Below are 14,440 nucleotides of genomic sequence, written 5' to 3' on the forward strand. Positions count from 1 at the left end.
GTGAGTCATTGGCCCTCGTTTGAGCTGGTGAATTAGTCTCCTGCAAAGACCTTCTAGAGCGCAAGGGCAAGCTCTGAGCACTGTCACGGGAAGCGCTCTCCCAGCCCTTGCGTGCTGCCGTTAGACCAACACGGGCTCTGTGGCGCTCTGCTGCTGGGGACGTTAATCTTTGGTGGCCTGCGTCAGAAGCAGGTAAACAAAAGCCAGCAGCCAAAGAGGCTTGGCAAGGAAAAGAATATCAACCCTTCACCCGTTTGGGGTGCTTCCCCCCACGTTTGTAGTCGTCTTCTGCCCAGGGGCTCTGCTGCTTTCATCCCTTGCCCAAGTCCCTTTTAGCTGCACGGCTGATAGGGTGCAGGAGAGGAGTCCGTTGTGGTAGTGAGGTGAATGGCACCCCCCCACACACACACACACAACGAGCATCTCTCACTCTGTCACCCTTCCCTGCCTGCGGGGTAGGACCAAACGACATGGTGATGCCCGAGGCTGCTGCCAGGGGTGTTCTGAAAGGGGCAGACCTCGCCAGTTTTCCTGTGTGGGGCAGGGGAGGGCCAGGCCCCCTGGATATGGTGAGTTCCAGACGCAGCTGCAGCCTTCCTCCCAGCATCCCCTTAAAGCTGTCTCTCCTGGCGGGGAGGGGCACCAGCCAGAGGCATCTGCCTAGCCTAGCCATGCTGCAAGCCTAGCTTAGGCGCCACCAGTGCATTGCCTTGCCCATGACCGGAGGGATGGGCGAGGCATTTTCCTGCCAAGCTGACACTAGTCCAAAGATTCAGACAGATCCCTCTGGCTATCGCTGTGGATCCAGGCATAGACTGGAGGGTTATTTGCTTTCTGGTTTGTGAACTTGGTGTCCAGGGTGGGTGGGAGTAATTCAGGGTCAAAATTCAATCTGAGATGCACATGCAAAAATGCGGCCTCCACGCTGGCTGCAGAGCAGGGCTCCCTCGCTCGCCATCCCTCTCTCTTATCACTGGCCTGTCTCCCTCCCTTGCCCGCTCAGTCTCCTCCCCAGACATTCCCTCCTCGGTGCTCCCTGGCTTCCTGGCCTCACCCCACAGATTCACCTGACCCTGCACAGTTCTTATCTGCTATCCCCACATCCCCCTGCATCCCCACAGCCTGCCCCTTACCCCCACATTCCCCTACACCCCCCCAGCCTGTCTCCTGCCCCCCACATTCCCCTGCATACCTCAGAGACTGCGTTCAGAGGTAGGGGTCTAGGAGACTGGCTTTATGCTTTGTAAACTCGCTCTCTTCCCTCGCTGAAGTGGAGAAGCTGTTTAAAGGGCATTTTCGCAGCTGGCACCTCGCTGGGGAGGAATGTCTCTTCACACTGGGGGGGGGGGGAGATGCACAGCTCCTCCGAGCCACTTCCCTGTTTTGCTGACACCGCCCACGCGTTGCAGTGCCACTGAGCTGATGCGAAGGCCTGTTAATAATCCTCCTCATTTCAAAGGGCGCTCGGTTGTGACAGCTCCCATATGGGAAACAAAACTAAAGCTCCAGCCGGTGTTTGCTCTGTGCTTCAAACTAACCACACCACTTCATCCAAAGGGTTCCCTGGGGGCAGTGCCCGACTCTGTCCCCCTGCGCTGCCGGGTGCTGGTGGCCTTGAGGATTTGACCTATCCATTATCTTTGGTGGCACAGAGCAGTTGTCTGGCAGGACATGGCCGTGACAGTCGCCTGCTCTGAGAGCCGGGGCCTTTGTTTCAGGCTTTCTAGTTAGACTAGAGGCAAGAAGTGACCCTCGGCACTTCAGCCTTTTCTCCATTGCATGGGTTTCCTAAGGGAATCGGGGTGAGGGACCGGGGCACTGCACTTTTCAGACAGTTTGTAGCAGAGCAAAGCCATTTAGAGACGGGGAACTGGAGAGCGCTTCCTGTCTGATTGACCGGTAGTTCTCAGAGCTCCAGAGAGAAATTGGAAGTCTTTCATTCGTCTGAGCTCTAAAAAGCCCATTTCAGAGTTTATTCAATAATGTTAGAGTGTTTTACCTTTCGGTAGCACACGCCATCCCAAAAGATCCCAAAGCACTTTCCAAAGTGTATGGATATGTAATAGGAATCACTTCTCCTCCCATGTAAATGCCTGCATCCCAAGAGATCCTGACCTAAGAAAGAATTTGACACTGCAGGGAGAAGTTCAGGAGGCAGAGTGTAATTACCCGAGCTGGAAGAAGCCAGACTGGGACACTGGGGCTAATACCTGGACTATCCCAAAAAGCATCCTGGGGTTTCACTGGTCGCTGGTGTGTGTCTCATACAGAAATGCACTACCCTGAATCCAGAGCCATGATCCTGGGGCAAGGAATGAGTGAAAGAAGAAATCGTTTATATTTTAGATTCTTTCATGTTAAACAGCTGACTAATAAATAGGCTACCCACCAGCGTCTTTGACACTAGCACTGAAATCAATGCCAGGTCATTCCCCCCTGCATCGTCATTTTCTGACATGCTTCCTCCGCGTGTTATTAGCACTTAGTTCACTTTGACATGTGTGTTCTGCATTTAAGTGCTCTGTGGTGGCACAAGAGTACTCTAGCAAGGATAGGGTAGGGTTTCTATTGCTCATGAACATGGCCTGGGGAGGAGATCCGTCACGTAAAGTCATTCGGTCCAGTGAAATATGCATCTCTTCAGTGGGATAGATGGAATCTCTGCACTTCCCGGCCACATGAGCAGTACTGTGTTAAGACTGTATCGTTAACCTGTAATGCTTTTTCTGCTAGATAATATGAGGTGTAGTGGAGAGCCTTGACCTGCCCCAATCAGATCTTTACCTTGAGCTGAGGCACTTTCTACGTAGCTTGCACTGCATAGCTGAGAGCCCTCTTATCCTAGTGCATTCAAGGTGGAAATCTCTTTGGTGGTCAATGAGTCTAGGGAGATAATTGCTGGCCAAACTCTAGCATTGCTCAGGGGGAAGAGACAGAGCTGCCTGCCAGGGTATGTCTACGCTGCAAGAAAAACCTGCCGCTGCCAGTCTCAGCGTCTGAGTCAGCTGACCCGGGTCCGTGCCGTGGGCCTGAAAATGGCCGTGTAGATGTTCCCGCTCGGGCTGAAGCCCAGGCTTCAGGGCCCAGGCAGGAATGTCTACTCTGCTGTTTAGCCCTGTATCATGAGCCCCATGAACCCCGATTAGCTGCCCTGGGCTCTGAGACTCGCTGCAGTGGGAGTGGGGTTTTTGCGGTGCAGACGTGCCTTGAGAGGCTTGCTGATAAAAGCGGGGTTGTGTTTTCTCCCGGACAAGGTCTGAAGCCCTGAAAATCCCTAAACGCCTCTTTCTGTTTCTAGTAAACAAACAACCCCAAATACTTCTCAACTTGAAAACATGGGGTGCCTTTCTTCCTAGCTTGGCTGCCCTCCATCTGCCCTCCCGCCGCACACGGATAGGCGGGTACGACCGGGTCACTGGAGAGGCTGGCCAATATAAGCCAAATATGCCCCCCCCCTTCTCACCCTTGCCCCATGGTGACGGTGGGGTTTTTTGCTGGAGCTTCCATTGCTGATTATATGGCAGTTCTGCACGTGTCTGTGAGCCCTGACAGGAGTGTGATGGGCCAGGTTTATCACAGAGGCATAGCACGGGCTTTCTGTTCTGGCAAGGCCAGTGGGCCTGTGTCCATCAATACAAGTACCCCAAGGGCTATTGCAAAGGAGAACCTCAGTGGAACAAAGGGCCATACCCTTGTCGTGTCTTGTTTGAGTGGATTATCCGGCCCTACGTATGTATGCAGATTAGAGCAAAGGGCCTGGCGCCTAGTCCGTCCCAGTGTCTCATAGCACGTTTCTGTTTCCATTCATCTGCAGCTGTTTTCCAATGACAGAATGCTGTGATGGGGAGGGCCCTGCTGTCACTTGTGAGCGCTGGGGGTTGAGTCCATGAGAATGTTTTTTGTGCACTGTTCAGTTGTTATATACAAAGAGTAAAGGCCGATCGGTGTGCCAGTTCCTTCCCTTGCTGCATTCTCGTACCGTGTGCTCTTTGTCTGGGTCACTGTAACGTAGAGATCTGCATTGGCAGTTCCACACAACAGCACAAAGATTCATGTATAGGAAATGTTTCTAACTCTCACTTGATGTATTGAAATTCCTTCTTTGTACCACAAAAACCATTGTGGGAAGTGATCTTACAATGAATGTACATTTTTTTAACAAGCTGCTAAACCACATAAGATGGTGGTGAAACTGACCTCCATGCTACATTCACTTGCATGCATCTTAACATCCAGAGAGAAACTCGCTCTGTGTTGGGAGGTTTTATTTTTTCAGGGTGCAAAAGGCGTTTCATGTTGGCTCCTGTCACCCAGCGAACCTGGCTTGTATCTTCCTTACAAGAACTCCCAGAACTTCCTCCTCATCAGCTTCATCACAGCGCAGGCAGGTGATCGGCCAACATGAAACACGCTCATTGCAAACGCTGTTCCACGCGCCCAGGTGAATAAAGGGGGTGCTCATGGGATGCCTGCCCCTTCAGCTTGGTCCTTCCTGAGAAAACCACGTCAGGCTCCTGGCCAGCACTGCTAACGTACATGGGCTGTTACTGCTTGGGGAAGGGATTGGCTTTGCAGGCCTTTTTCTTCTTCCTCTTTCTTGCTGCTATCACGCTGCTTTCGCAATCGGAGACTAGAACACGTTTGGCATCGTTTTCCTTCCACTTTGCTCGCCGTTTCCTAGGTCTCTTGTGGCTAGTGAAAACAGTCCTTCCCCATCGGTGCGGCTCCTCAAGCAGAGAGCTGGAGGCAGACTCTCCCGGGGATGGTAATCGCAGGAGAAGTAGGGAGTTCGGGGGCAGGGGCAGGGACATTGGCACGTCTTCACAGGTCTAGCACGTCTTGCCAAGGGGTGTGAGGCAAACCCGAAAAGCGCACACAGTGAAAAGCTGGGCACACAGCTAGCATAGCGATGGGTGTGGCGTATGCACCTCTAAAGATCAAGAGGAGGACAGTGTAGCTTCCAGTGGTCAGACACTGGGAAAGGAGATCATCTCCATGAGACCGGTGCTGCCGAAGCTTGGAGTAACAGGCGTCTGCAGACTAGCATCGCAGTCCTACGGGATTGTATTCAGTGAGGGCACCTGCTCCGGGTTACCTCCTGGGGCAGCTGGCTTGGAAGGAAAGCTGTTTCAGGCACTCAGATGTTGCCTCTCCCCCTCGCTGTAGTAAATTCTGCCGAGTTTCCCAGTCCCCAGTGAGCTCAGTCGCTGCTGGCAGAGCATAATGTCACTTCCAGGATATGCTGAGGCCCCAACAGTTGAAAGCTGTTACAGGGAAGACTGGACTAAAACTCTTGCTGTCTATTTGCTATCTGCATTCCTCAGGACTAAGGCCTCTTCCCGTTCCCAATGCAGTGCTCTGAGTCGCGTCGGGAACTTGCTTTCTGTTCTTGGACCTTCCAGCTCCCATGAAAAAACTCAGGGACCAGCATATCCTTCCTTTGCATTATCTCCCACAGCCAATGGCTCATTGCTGCGCGTCTGTCGCTGCTAAGCCAGATCGAGTCCAAATCAGACAGCTAAGGTGCGCGCGGGGGGGAGGGGGGAGAGTGTAGTTGTCGTTTCTGTTTCAAGCAGACAGAATTCGATGGTGCCGATGTACTTATGACATGCGGTTAGCCTGGACACAGTGGTGCTGAGTGTAGATGAGCTGCCTGGTTTGCTGTGGAAAGTTCAGTTTTGGGGTCTGGTTCTTGAGAAAGTCCCCTTTATGCAACCCTCCAGGCTAGTGTCTTCGCGGAAGCACATTCGACAGACTCACGTTTGTCTGACAGCAGGTCTTGCCTGTCGCTGTATTCAGAGGAAGCCCATTGCAGTGGGGGAACTGCCTGCTGGAGCTTAAAAGGTGATGAGGGATTGGTTTGGAAGGACCAAGTTGTCTGAAGGGGTCCAAAGCTTGTTTTTCCCTGAGACTTTTTATTCTTCCTGTGTCTAATCCCTTTAGAGCCTAAGGTAAACCCCTCAGCCTTTTTGTACTGCAATAACACTGTATTATATGCTTGCACTATTCTCCTGGGCAGACCAAGCATGCAAGAAACAATTTAAAGCCTTTTTTCAGAAGAAAAGCACTGTATTATTGTGTATATAGAGATCCTGAGAGAGAATTTGAATTCTAACTCCTGTATAAAAGCATGCACTGAATACCTGTATGTAGAACACGCTGTAAATGCTGCCGAGTACTGTAAGATCCTACACTTGAAACCACAACAAATGAGCAACTTCATCTAAAAAACAAAACAGAAGCTGTGCAATGGATTCTGTGCCTTTTTTAAATCCATGTATGTTAACCCAGACAATCGGAAAAAGCTTGTGTACTACCAAAACCTTATTAAAGAATCAAAGGCACAACCCTGGTGATGGTGTTTTCTTTCACCCCTTCTCCTTTAAATCTGTTGGAAGATCCTTCTGTGATGTGTCATGCTGACCGTTAGCAACAAGTGGAAGAGCTCAGTTGTTAGACAGACAGGGCTTACTCCTTTTCAAGAGCTTCTCTGTGAACCCCAGGTAAGCTGGGCTGGACTGTCACCCAGCTGAGTTCACTCTGTTTTCCCAGGAGGCGCAAATAATAAGACCTCTGGTTTCCAGGGATGCAGTGCTGGCAGTTGTTCATGTTGCTGGTGCTGGAGAGTTGTCAGCGCTGCTAGTGCAGCTGTTCTCGGAGCTCCGGTGTTAGCCGCACAAGCAGAGAATGCAGACTGCTGATTCCGCAGACCTCGAGTTACTCATCAAGAAAGACCACAGGCTCGGTTTGATGGCAGAGGTGCTCGGCCAGGTTCATTGTTGACAAAGCACGGTGCCGGTGCCCCATAGGAGCTACAGATACACTAACACGTATGCCTGTGCGAAGGTAACAGTTCTGTCCCCTAGATCAATACAAAGATACCCCTTCTTCCACTCTCCTTTTGTACATCGATACAAACAAGTTACATATTACATTCCATACGCTTTTCGATATCAGCCTGTACCTTGTACCTGCGAGTTCGAACCAAACATTCTCATCCGTTATCCTGCCATCCCCTGCTTCTCTTACGAGGGGTCAGTGCGTTCCTGTACCAGCTCTTGGGAGTTTGTTTACGTAGTTACTCGGGGTGTTCTTGTTCCATCCTCGCAGGTCAGGAATGTGCTTATTTGGTTAGATAATCCCTAGTGTGTTACTGTTCTGCCAAGGGCGGGCCTGCTTTGGTTCACTTGTCAGCTCTGCCTGGGGCTCCAGGTTCATGTTTAACTAGTGAGCTAGGGTTGTGAGCATCTCCCCACTCCGGGAGCTCACTGAGATGTCGGAGGCAGCCAGTGTTTCATTCAGATTTGCGATCAATTCTCAGTAGGCCTGAAGGGATCAGAGTTGTCGACTTTCAGCTGATAACCTCAAGCAGGCTTGCCATGACGTGAAGAGTTTGGAGAAGACAAGTCAGAGAGAGTCTGCTCCCAGTACTATGGGGAAGGTGCGCTTACCTACCAGCCCAGGGCTGAGTTCTAATCCCACTCCTCCCCTGATGGCTGCAAATACCTCCTCACCTGTATTGTGAGCCAAGGTGTCGCTGCTGCCTTGGCAAGGTAACGATCGCTCACCAAGATGACATGTGAGAATTCGCACCAAGTCACCGCAGGTAGAGCTGGGCGTAGATCCAAGGTCTCTACTCGGACAGCACATCCCATGGCTCTTGGTTTACCGCTCAGGGTACCTTCCCCTCGTGTGTGGCGGGGACGGTATCTGTCACACATAATGACTATTTTACCAGCGGTGCAGGAACGTGTGACTAACCTGCACCAAGCATGTGTTCCACGCTGGCAGTGTGATGCTTGGCAGGTCAGCTGGACACTGTGTGTTGTATCTCCCCTGTAAGGCATGGTCTACCCAGAGGAGAAGAGCGTTCTTTTCCTCCGGCTAGCGGCTCCTAGCCTATAGCTGAAGTGACTGCGGTCTGTCCTATAAAGCTGCAGGCTGTGGGTTCAGAACCTGGGGCGGAGAGTTGATACAAAGCTCCATTGTGTTGGCATGGGTCAAACAAGCTCCTAACTTGGCCTGTTTCTCTGAAAGACTGTGTGTCAATGTGTATGAGATTTGGCTGCTCTATTAGAGACCAGGTTCTGTCCCAGCTCTGTATAGAGAGACTTCTTGTAAGCTCCGCTACCTGGGAAAGGGGCGAATGCTAAATTATCCCCAAGGTGGAGGCTGTGATAAGCCATCAGGGACAGAGCTGAGGCTGGAATGCGTGGTCTCCGGGCTTGCAGTGTAATGTGGGAGTCGATCCCTCTGATTTTTGCCTCGCCGGGATTGCTCGACGGCTGGGAGTTTTTGGACCATTGTGAGATTGCCTGTAGCAGAGGCTGTGTCACTTGTGGTGACTTCGTTGTGCACTGGGGGGGTATGGGGTTACACAGATCTATGGCTTTACGCTGTATTTCCTAGGTTTGTCTGGCTTTGAGTCCCTTAGCAGCCTGCTCTGTCTCTCACAAAGTGTTTCTTCAAGATTGAATTCCCTGTGGTTTCCAATGGTTGAAATCAAAGAGATTGAAAGGAGGGTATGGCTTGCAGCCCCAGGGAGACTCAGCCAGGCTTCTGGCATGGAGCATCTCCCCTGCACAGAATCTCCTGGCATGGGGAGCTTTCTGGAGCTGAGCAGAGGCAGGAGGAGGCATAACAGAGACAGATCTGCACCCTGGCAATTCTTTATTGCTGTACTGCCCAGAGGGACTCTGGCAGCAGGAGGCGCAAGCCAGGGCAGCCTCCGGGCTGCTCTAATCTACACCTGGGGCTGATCCATTCTCCTTCGGCCCCAGCAGCGAGAAGGTGCCAAGCCTCCCTTCCCAGTCCCAATCCTGAGCCTCCTTCTTCCCCCCAACGTATTGGAGAAAATCCAGACCCTTTCAGTTCCATCACCCTTCTTTGCCGAGGAGACCTGGGCTCCCTGGGTCAGGTCCCTCCGGGCTGCTGTGCTGTGCGTGGGCTCTGAGGAGTCTGCCTTTTGCCCATAAGGTTCTGATGGAAGGTGAGACTCCCCAGGCGGAAAATCGGGAAGAAGGGATTTTTGGAACCACTGTAACTCAGCAGCTACTGTTGGAATCAGAAGCGTCTCTGAAAATTCAAACAAGCTCAGATTTCTCGTTCCAAGTAGTTTTTCTCAAAACAATAGAACTCAAAGATTGCAATGGTCCCATTGAAACAGAGCTGAAAAATTGCAGTGGTCCTGTTGAAAGGAATCGGTGGTGCAATCTCTGGCCTGGTCTGCACTTGATCGGGAGTGTGAAAAACCCTGTCTCCGGCAACAACCCCCCAGTGTAGACACAGCTGTGGGGATGGAAGAATGTTTCCCTCATCGTAGCCACAGTCACTTGGGGAGAGGCTGTAGGCTGTGTTATCCTACAGGGCTATGCCAGCATAGCTACGCTGGTATAGTCATGGTAGTGTAGACGTACTCTTAACCACGGAGCTGCCATCGGCACCTCCCGCATATAGACGTCTGCCTCCCTAGATCTCAAAGGGCTTTGCAAAGGTGGGTCACTATCATTAGCCCTGCTTTCTAGCTGGGGAGAGTGAGGAGAAATGACCCACCCAGGGCATGCAGGTTTAGAAGCCAGGTCTTGGTCCTGCACCGTGGTCAGGCCTTGCCTTCACGGCTGAGTTAACGCACGCTGTTCCTGACTCCCCTCGCAGCTGAGTCCATGGTGCGTTCAGCCCAGGCAGGGGCGCTGGAACACTTTGAATAGTGGGGATGCTGAAAGCCAGTCCCCTTCCCCTGTCCGCCCCTGCCCAGTGCTAGGGCCGGGAGCAGGGCCATGTCTCCGGGAGGGGGAGGGATCTGGACCGGCGTAATGGGGCCGAGGCTGCGGCCACAACTGTGGGCACGCATGGGGCCAGCAGCAAGGATCCTGGGCGTGGGGGGGCAGTGGAGCCCCGCATCAAACCTGGCAGTGCTACAGGCCGCCCCCCCCCCCGCACTCCTAGTTCCCGTGCCTATGAGCCCAGGCTGGCTGCGGGGGTGGGTTAGAGCTTGAGTGCTGCTTTCTCGTGGGCTGGAACCCACCTGGCTTTGCAGTGAGGACGCAGGCTAACTCACGGAAGTGCCAGTAATCCTCCAGTGCCTTCCCACCCTGCAGACAGAGGAGCTATCCAACAATTCACTGGGAGAGAACTGCACAGGAGCTCAGCTGTCTGCAGCCCTAAGAGCCACGGCGAAAGTCCTAGCACCACACCCGGGGGGAGCACGACCCCAGGGCGGACACGGTGTAATGTGTGTGTGGGGGAGCTTTGCAGTGTGGGTGCGCGGCCCCGGCCTAGGCTAACCCGGCTGCTCAGAGCTGGGGGGCCGAACAGCCTCAGACCACAATTCCTTTGGGATGTCTTTCTTTTACCAAGTCCAGGGAGTGAGAGTAACACAGGTAAGGACGTGGGTGTGCTAAAAGGACATCTCACCACTCTGTCCCTGCAACCAAGGAGTTCCACACGGCCGTGCTCCCCTGCGGTCTGGAACCAACTCGGAGTCTGCTTCCGATGCCTCAGGTGCACAAAAGAATGAAGGGTGTTGACATTCAAGGCACGTTATTCTGTGCAGAGCTGCTGCCTGTTTGCCAATTCCCAGCGCAGCTCGGCAAAGAATTTGAGATTGGATTGTTCAAGTCAACAGCTATCTTGACACTGCCCCCCCCCCCCCCCCCCCCGTAATACAGCCAGAAGAGATCCTGGACTCTAGCTTGCTGAATGCAACTGGGTATTGCAGGATCTTTCCAATGATTTAAACCGGGGGGTGTCAAAAAAACATCAAAGCTTAAACAGCAAAGCCCTCCGGGAGTGTTAATAGTAAAACCTACCGAAGCCTTCACTAATTGCTGATCATTTTAGTGAGGGACTGGGGAAGGAAGGAGGGGGAGCCCATGGTGGGGGGAACTAGGAGTCACTGATGGGACGGGGACACAGATAAGACAGCCAGGGAAGGGGGAGGGGAGGATGGGGATGGAAAAGCAAAAGGCCACGGCAGTGGGGCTCTAACTGAATGGTGCTGAGTGTGACAGTAAGGTGCTGAACACAGATAATAACGAAGTTTACTCCAGAGAGGCCATATTCTCCCTTTGCTCTTTGTGGAACGAGGGGTCGGAGCGAGGGGGTATTCTCTATGGAATGAAGAGGGGGTGCGGTCCTAAATGTATACTGGGCTGTCATTCAGCCTGGAAGTGCCCGGCTGTAGAACGAGTTGGATGCCCTAGGTGACACTGACGAGCAGGCGTACAGGAGACTGCCCGATGACAAGGACATGGTTTTGGAGGGTTGCTTTGCCTCTCGCCAGTGCCCTGTGCTAGGGGAGGCTGGTTCATGGGCATGAAGACAGACATGTCACATGACCCTTCCCGCCGTGGTTGATGTTGTGACATTGATACTGTTTTCTTTTTTACGTCTCTCTTGTTCCAGGTGTTTACACTGAACCCTTTTGAAATGAATGGTCTGCCCAAGGCGGTGCCTTTAAATTTGCCTTATCAAGACTTTAAAAGGGATGTGTCAGACTCTAGGGAAAAGCCGAGGTTCCTCCAGCGGATAAAAAAGGTCGACTTCTCAAACATTGTCTTGACCGCTCCTTGCAAACCGCCGGCGCCCCGTCTGGAACTGAACGGGGAGTGTGAGGAGGAAGAGGAGGAGGAGGATGAAGAGGAGGAGGATGAGGAGGAGGAGGAAGCTGGTTATCTGGGAGAAGAGATTGACATGCACAGTAGCTCCAGCAGCGACGTGAGTCAGAAAAGCACGGAGCGCAGTCAGGAAGGGGCGCCATCCACTCTGCTGGCCGATGATCAGAAAGAATCCAAGGGCCGTGCTTCCATGGCCGATGGCGATTTAGAACTGGAGGAAGGCTCCAAAACGCTGGTGTTGTTTTCCCCGGGTGACATGAAGAAGTCTCCACTCACCACCGACTTGGCGCCAGACGTCGATCTGGGGACACTCGCTGCTTTAACGCCTCAGAGCGAGAGGCCCCAGCCCCTGGGCAGTCAGCTGGATGTATCGGAGCCTGGGACCCTGTCCTCCATCCTGAAGTCCGAACCAAAGCCTCCAGCAGCCGTTTCCACGACGTCCTCCCCCTTTACCAAAGTCGAGCGCACGTTTGTTCATATTGCTGAGAAGACCCATCTGAACGTCATGTCTTCCGGCAGCCAGCTGGTGAGGCACGAGGAGTACGGCCCTCCGGGCCAACTGGAGGAGATCAACCTTGAGGAGGCGCTGGAGGAGAACCTGGGTTTGGTAGAAAATGGGAGTGCGAATTCTGGTTTAGAAGGGGGAGAAATGGAAAGCTGCGCGCTCTCGGTCAATCACATCGAAACCTCCTCGGAGATGGCAGGGGAGCCGCTGACGCTGCCCAACGGCGTGGCCCAGTCGCCGGAGGAGAGGCTGGAGCTTAAAGGCAAAGCCGCGCTGGCACTGGATTTGGAAGAAACTGGCCGGCTGGTTTCAGGAGAGCCTAGCTTAGAAAAGACCATGCTGGCGACCGAGCGCCTTACGCAAGCTGAGGCTCTCCTGGGAACGGTGAAGCAGGGCCCGAGGAAGCCTCTGAGTGCCAGATACAGAAGCCGGATTCCCATCTTGTTCTCTGAGGAGGACACCGGCTCAGACCTATCAGCCTCGCTCTCGGCCAAAGAGAGGCTTCACAAGAGGGCCAAGCAGCCTGACTTGGTTCGCCTAGTGATGGAGAGAAGGCAAAGCCGCATCCTCAGATTGGCCTCTGGCGCCTCCTCCTCGGCCTCCTCCAGCGATGAGCGGAGACGTGCCTCGGAGACCCTCTCAGCCACCGGCTCGGAGGAGGACACCCATGACTCAGACGACTCCGTCCCAAGGAGGACGGGGGAGGGGAAGGCATCCCACCCAGGAAGAGAGGGGAAAACTTTAAGCACAAAGAGCAGAATCCCTCGGCCCATCGTGCCTGCGAGGACGTTGCCGGCAGCAGTGAAGTTTGGGAGCCCAGCAGCATCGGGCAGCTCGCCGCTCGATGCAGTTCTCACCGCCAGGTCAGTCACCGGCATGGCCCTCGCTCCTCACCGTGCAGGTCTCCCATCCCCTGTTCCCTCAGCCTGGCTGTGGAGTCCCCCCCCCCACAACCACCCATTCCCTTGGGCTGGCTATGGGGTACCCCCCCCACAACCACCCATTCCCTCGGCCTGGCTGTGGGGTCCCCCCCACACAACCCCCTCATTCCCTCGGCCTGGCTGTGGGGTACCCCCCCCACACAACCTCCTCATTCCCTCGGCCTGGCTATGGGGTACCCCCCCACACAACCTCCTCATTCCCTCGGCCTGGCTGTGGGGTCCCCCCCACACAACCCCCTTATTCCCTCGGCCTGGCTATGGGGTACCCCCCCCAACTCCCCCATTCCCTTGGGCTGGCCGTGGGGTTCCCCCGATCCCCCGTTCTCTCAGCCTGGCCGTGTGGGTAACCAACTCCACGTTCTCTTGGTCTGGCCGTGGGGTGTCCTTCCACCAAACCTCCTTCGCTCAGCCTGGCCATGGGTGCCCCCCACCAGCCCCCAGTTTGCTCGGCCTGGCTGTGGGGTTCCCGTCTCCACTCGTCTCCTTTCACATGGGCCGTTTCTGTTCAGGGCAAACCCAGCTGTGTTTAGCTCTCAGCTCCAGCAGCCCGGGCCTGGCCCTGGAGCCGAGTGGGGCGGGGTGGCTGCCTATGGAGAGTCGCCAGGTGTCCGGTTTTAGACCAGAACCCCCGGTCAAAAAGGGACCCGGGCGGCTCCGATCAGCACGGCTGACCGGGTCGTTAAAAACCCGGTCGGCGGCGCAGCAGGGGCCCGGGGCTAAGGCAGGCTCCCTGCCTGCCCTAGCGCCACACGGCTCCCGGAAGTGGCCGCCAGGTCCCTGCAGCCCCTAGACGCATGGAACCGCAACCAATGGGAGCGGCGGGGGCGGCACTTGCGGGCGCGAGGGCAGCGTGCGGCGCCTCCCTGGCTGTCCATGCACCTGGGGGCTGCAGGGACCTGGCGGCCGCTTCCCAGGAGCTGTGGTAAGAGCCATCAGCATCCCACACCCCAAACCCTCTCCTGCACCCCAACCCCCTGCCCCAGCCCAGAGTCCCCTCCCACACCCTGAGCCTGCACACCCCCAAAACCCCCACACACACTCCAACTCCCTGCCCCAGCCCAGAGCCCCTTCCTTCACCCCAAACCCCACATCTCCAGCCCCACCTCAGAGCCTGCGCCCCCCAGCCGGAGTCCTCCCCCCCCCACACCCCAACCCCCTACTCCAGCCTGGAGCCCTCTCCTGCATTCTGAACCCCTGAGTTCTGGCCCCACCCAGAGCCCACACCCCCAGCCCAGTGCCCATACCCCCTCACACACGCCTGCCCCAGCCTGAAGCCCTCTCCCACACCCCAAACCTCTCATCCCCACCCCCACCCCAGAGCCTGCACCTCCAGCTGGAGCCCTCACCCCCACCCCCCACATCCCAACCCCCCTGCCCCA

General features: G+C 54.8%; 1 protein-coding gene across 2 annotated transcripts in view; it reads left to right on the forward strand.

Annotated features, from left to right (window-relative positions):
* Positions 1-14,440, forward strand: part of TTBK1 (tau tubulin kinase 1) — a 113,867-nt gene that overhangs the window by 93,216 nt on the left and 6,211 nt on the right. For both annotated transcript variants that reach the window (XM_054024430.1, XM_054024429.1), the window contains one exon: positions 11,404-12,983. In XM_054024430.1, the coding sequence (XP_053880405.1) occupies positions 11,404-12,983 (1,580 nt within the window). The remainder of the gene's footprint in view (positions 1-11,403; positions 12,984-14,440) is intronic.

Source organism: Malaclemys terrapin, chromosome 3, assembly GCF_027887155.1.
Source record: "Malaclemys terrapin pileata isolate rMalTer1 chromosome 3, rMalTer1.hap1, whole genome shotgun sequence".
Classification (NCBI taxonomy): domain Eukaryota; kingdom Metazoa; phylum Chordata; order Testudines; family Emydidae; genus Malaclemys; species Malaclemys terrapin.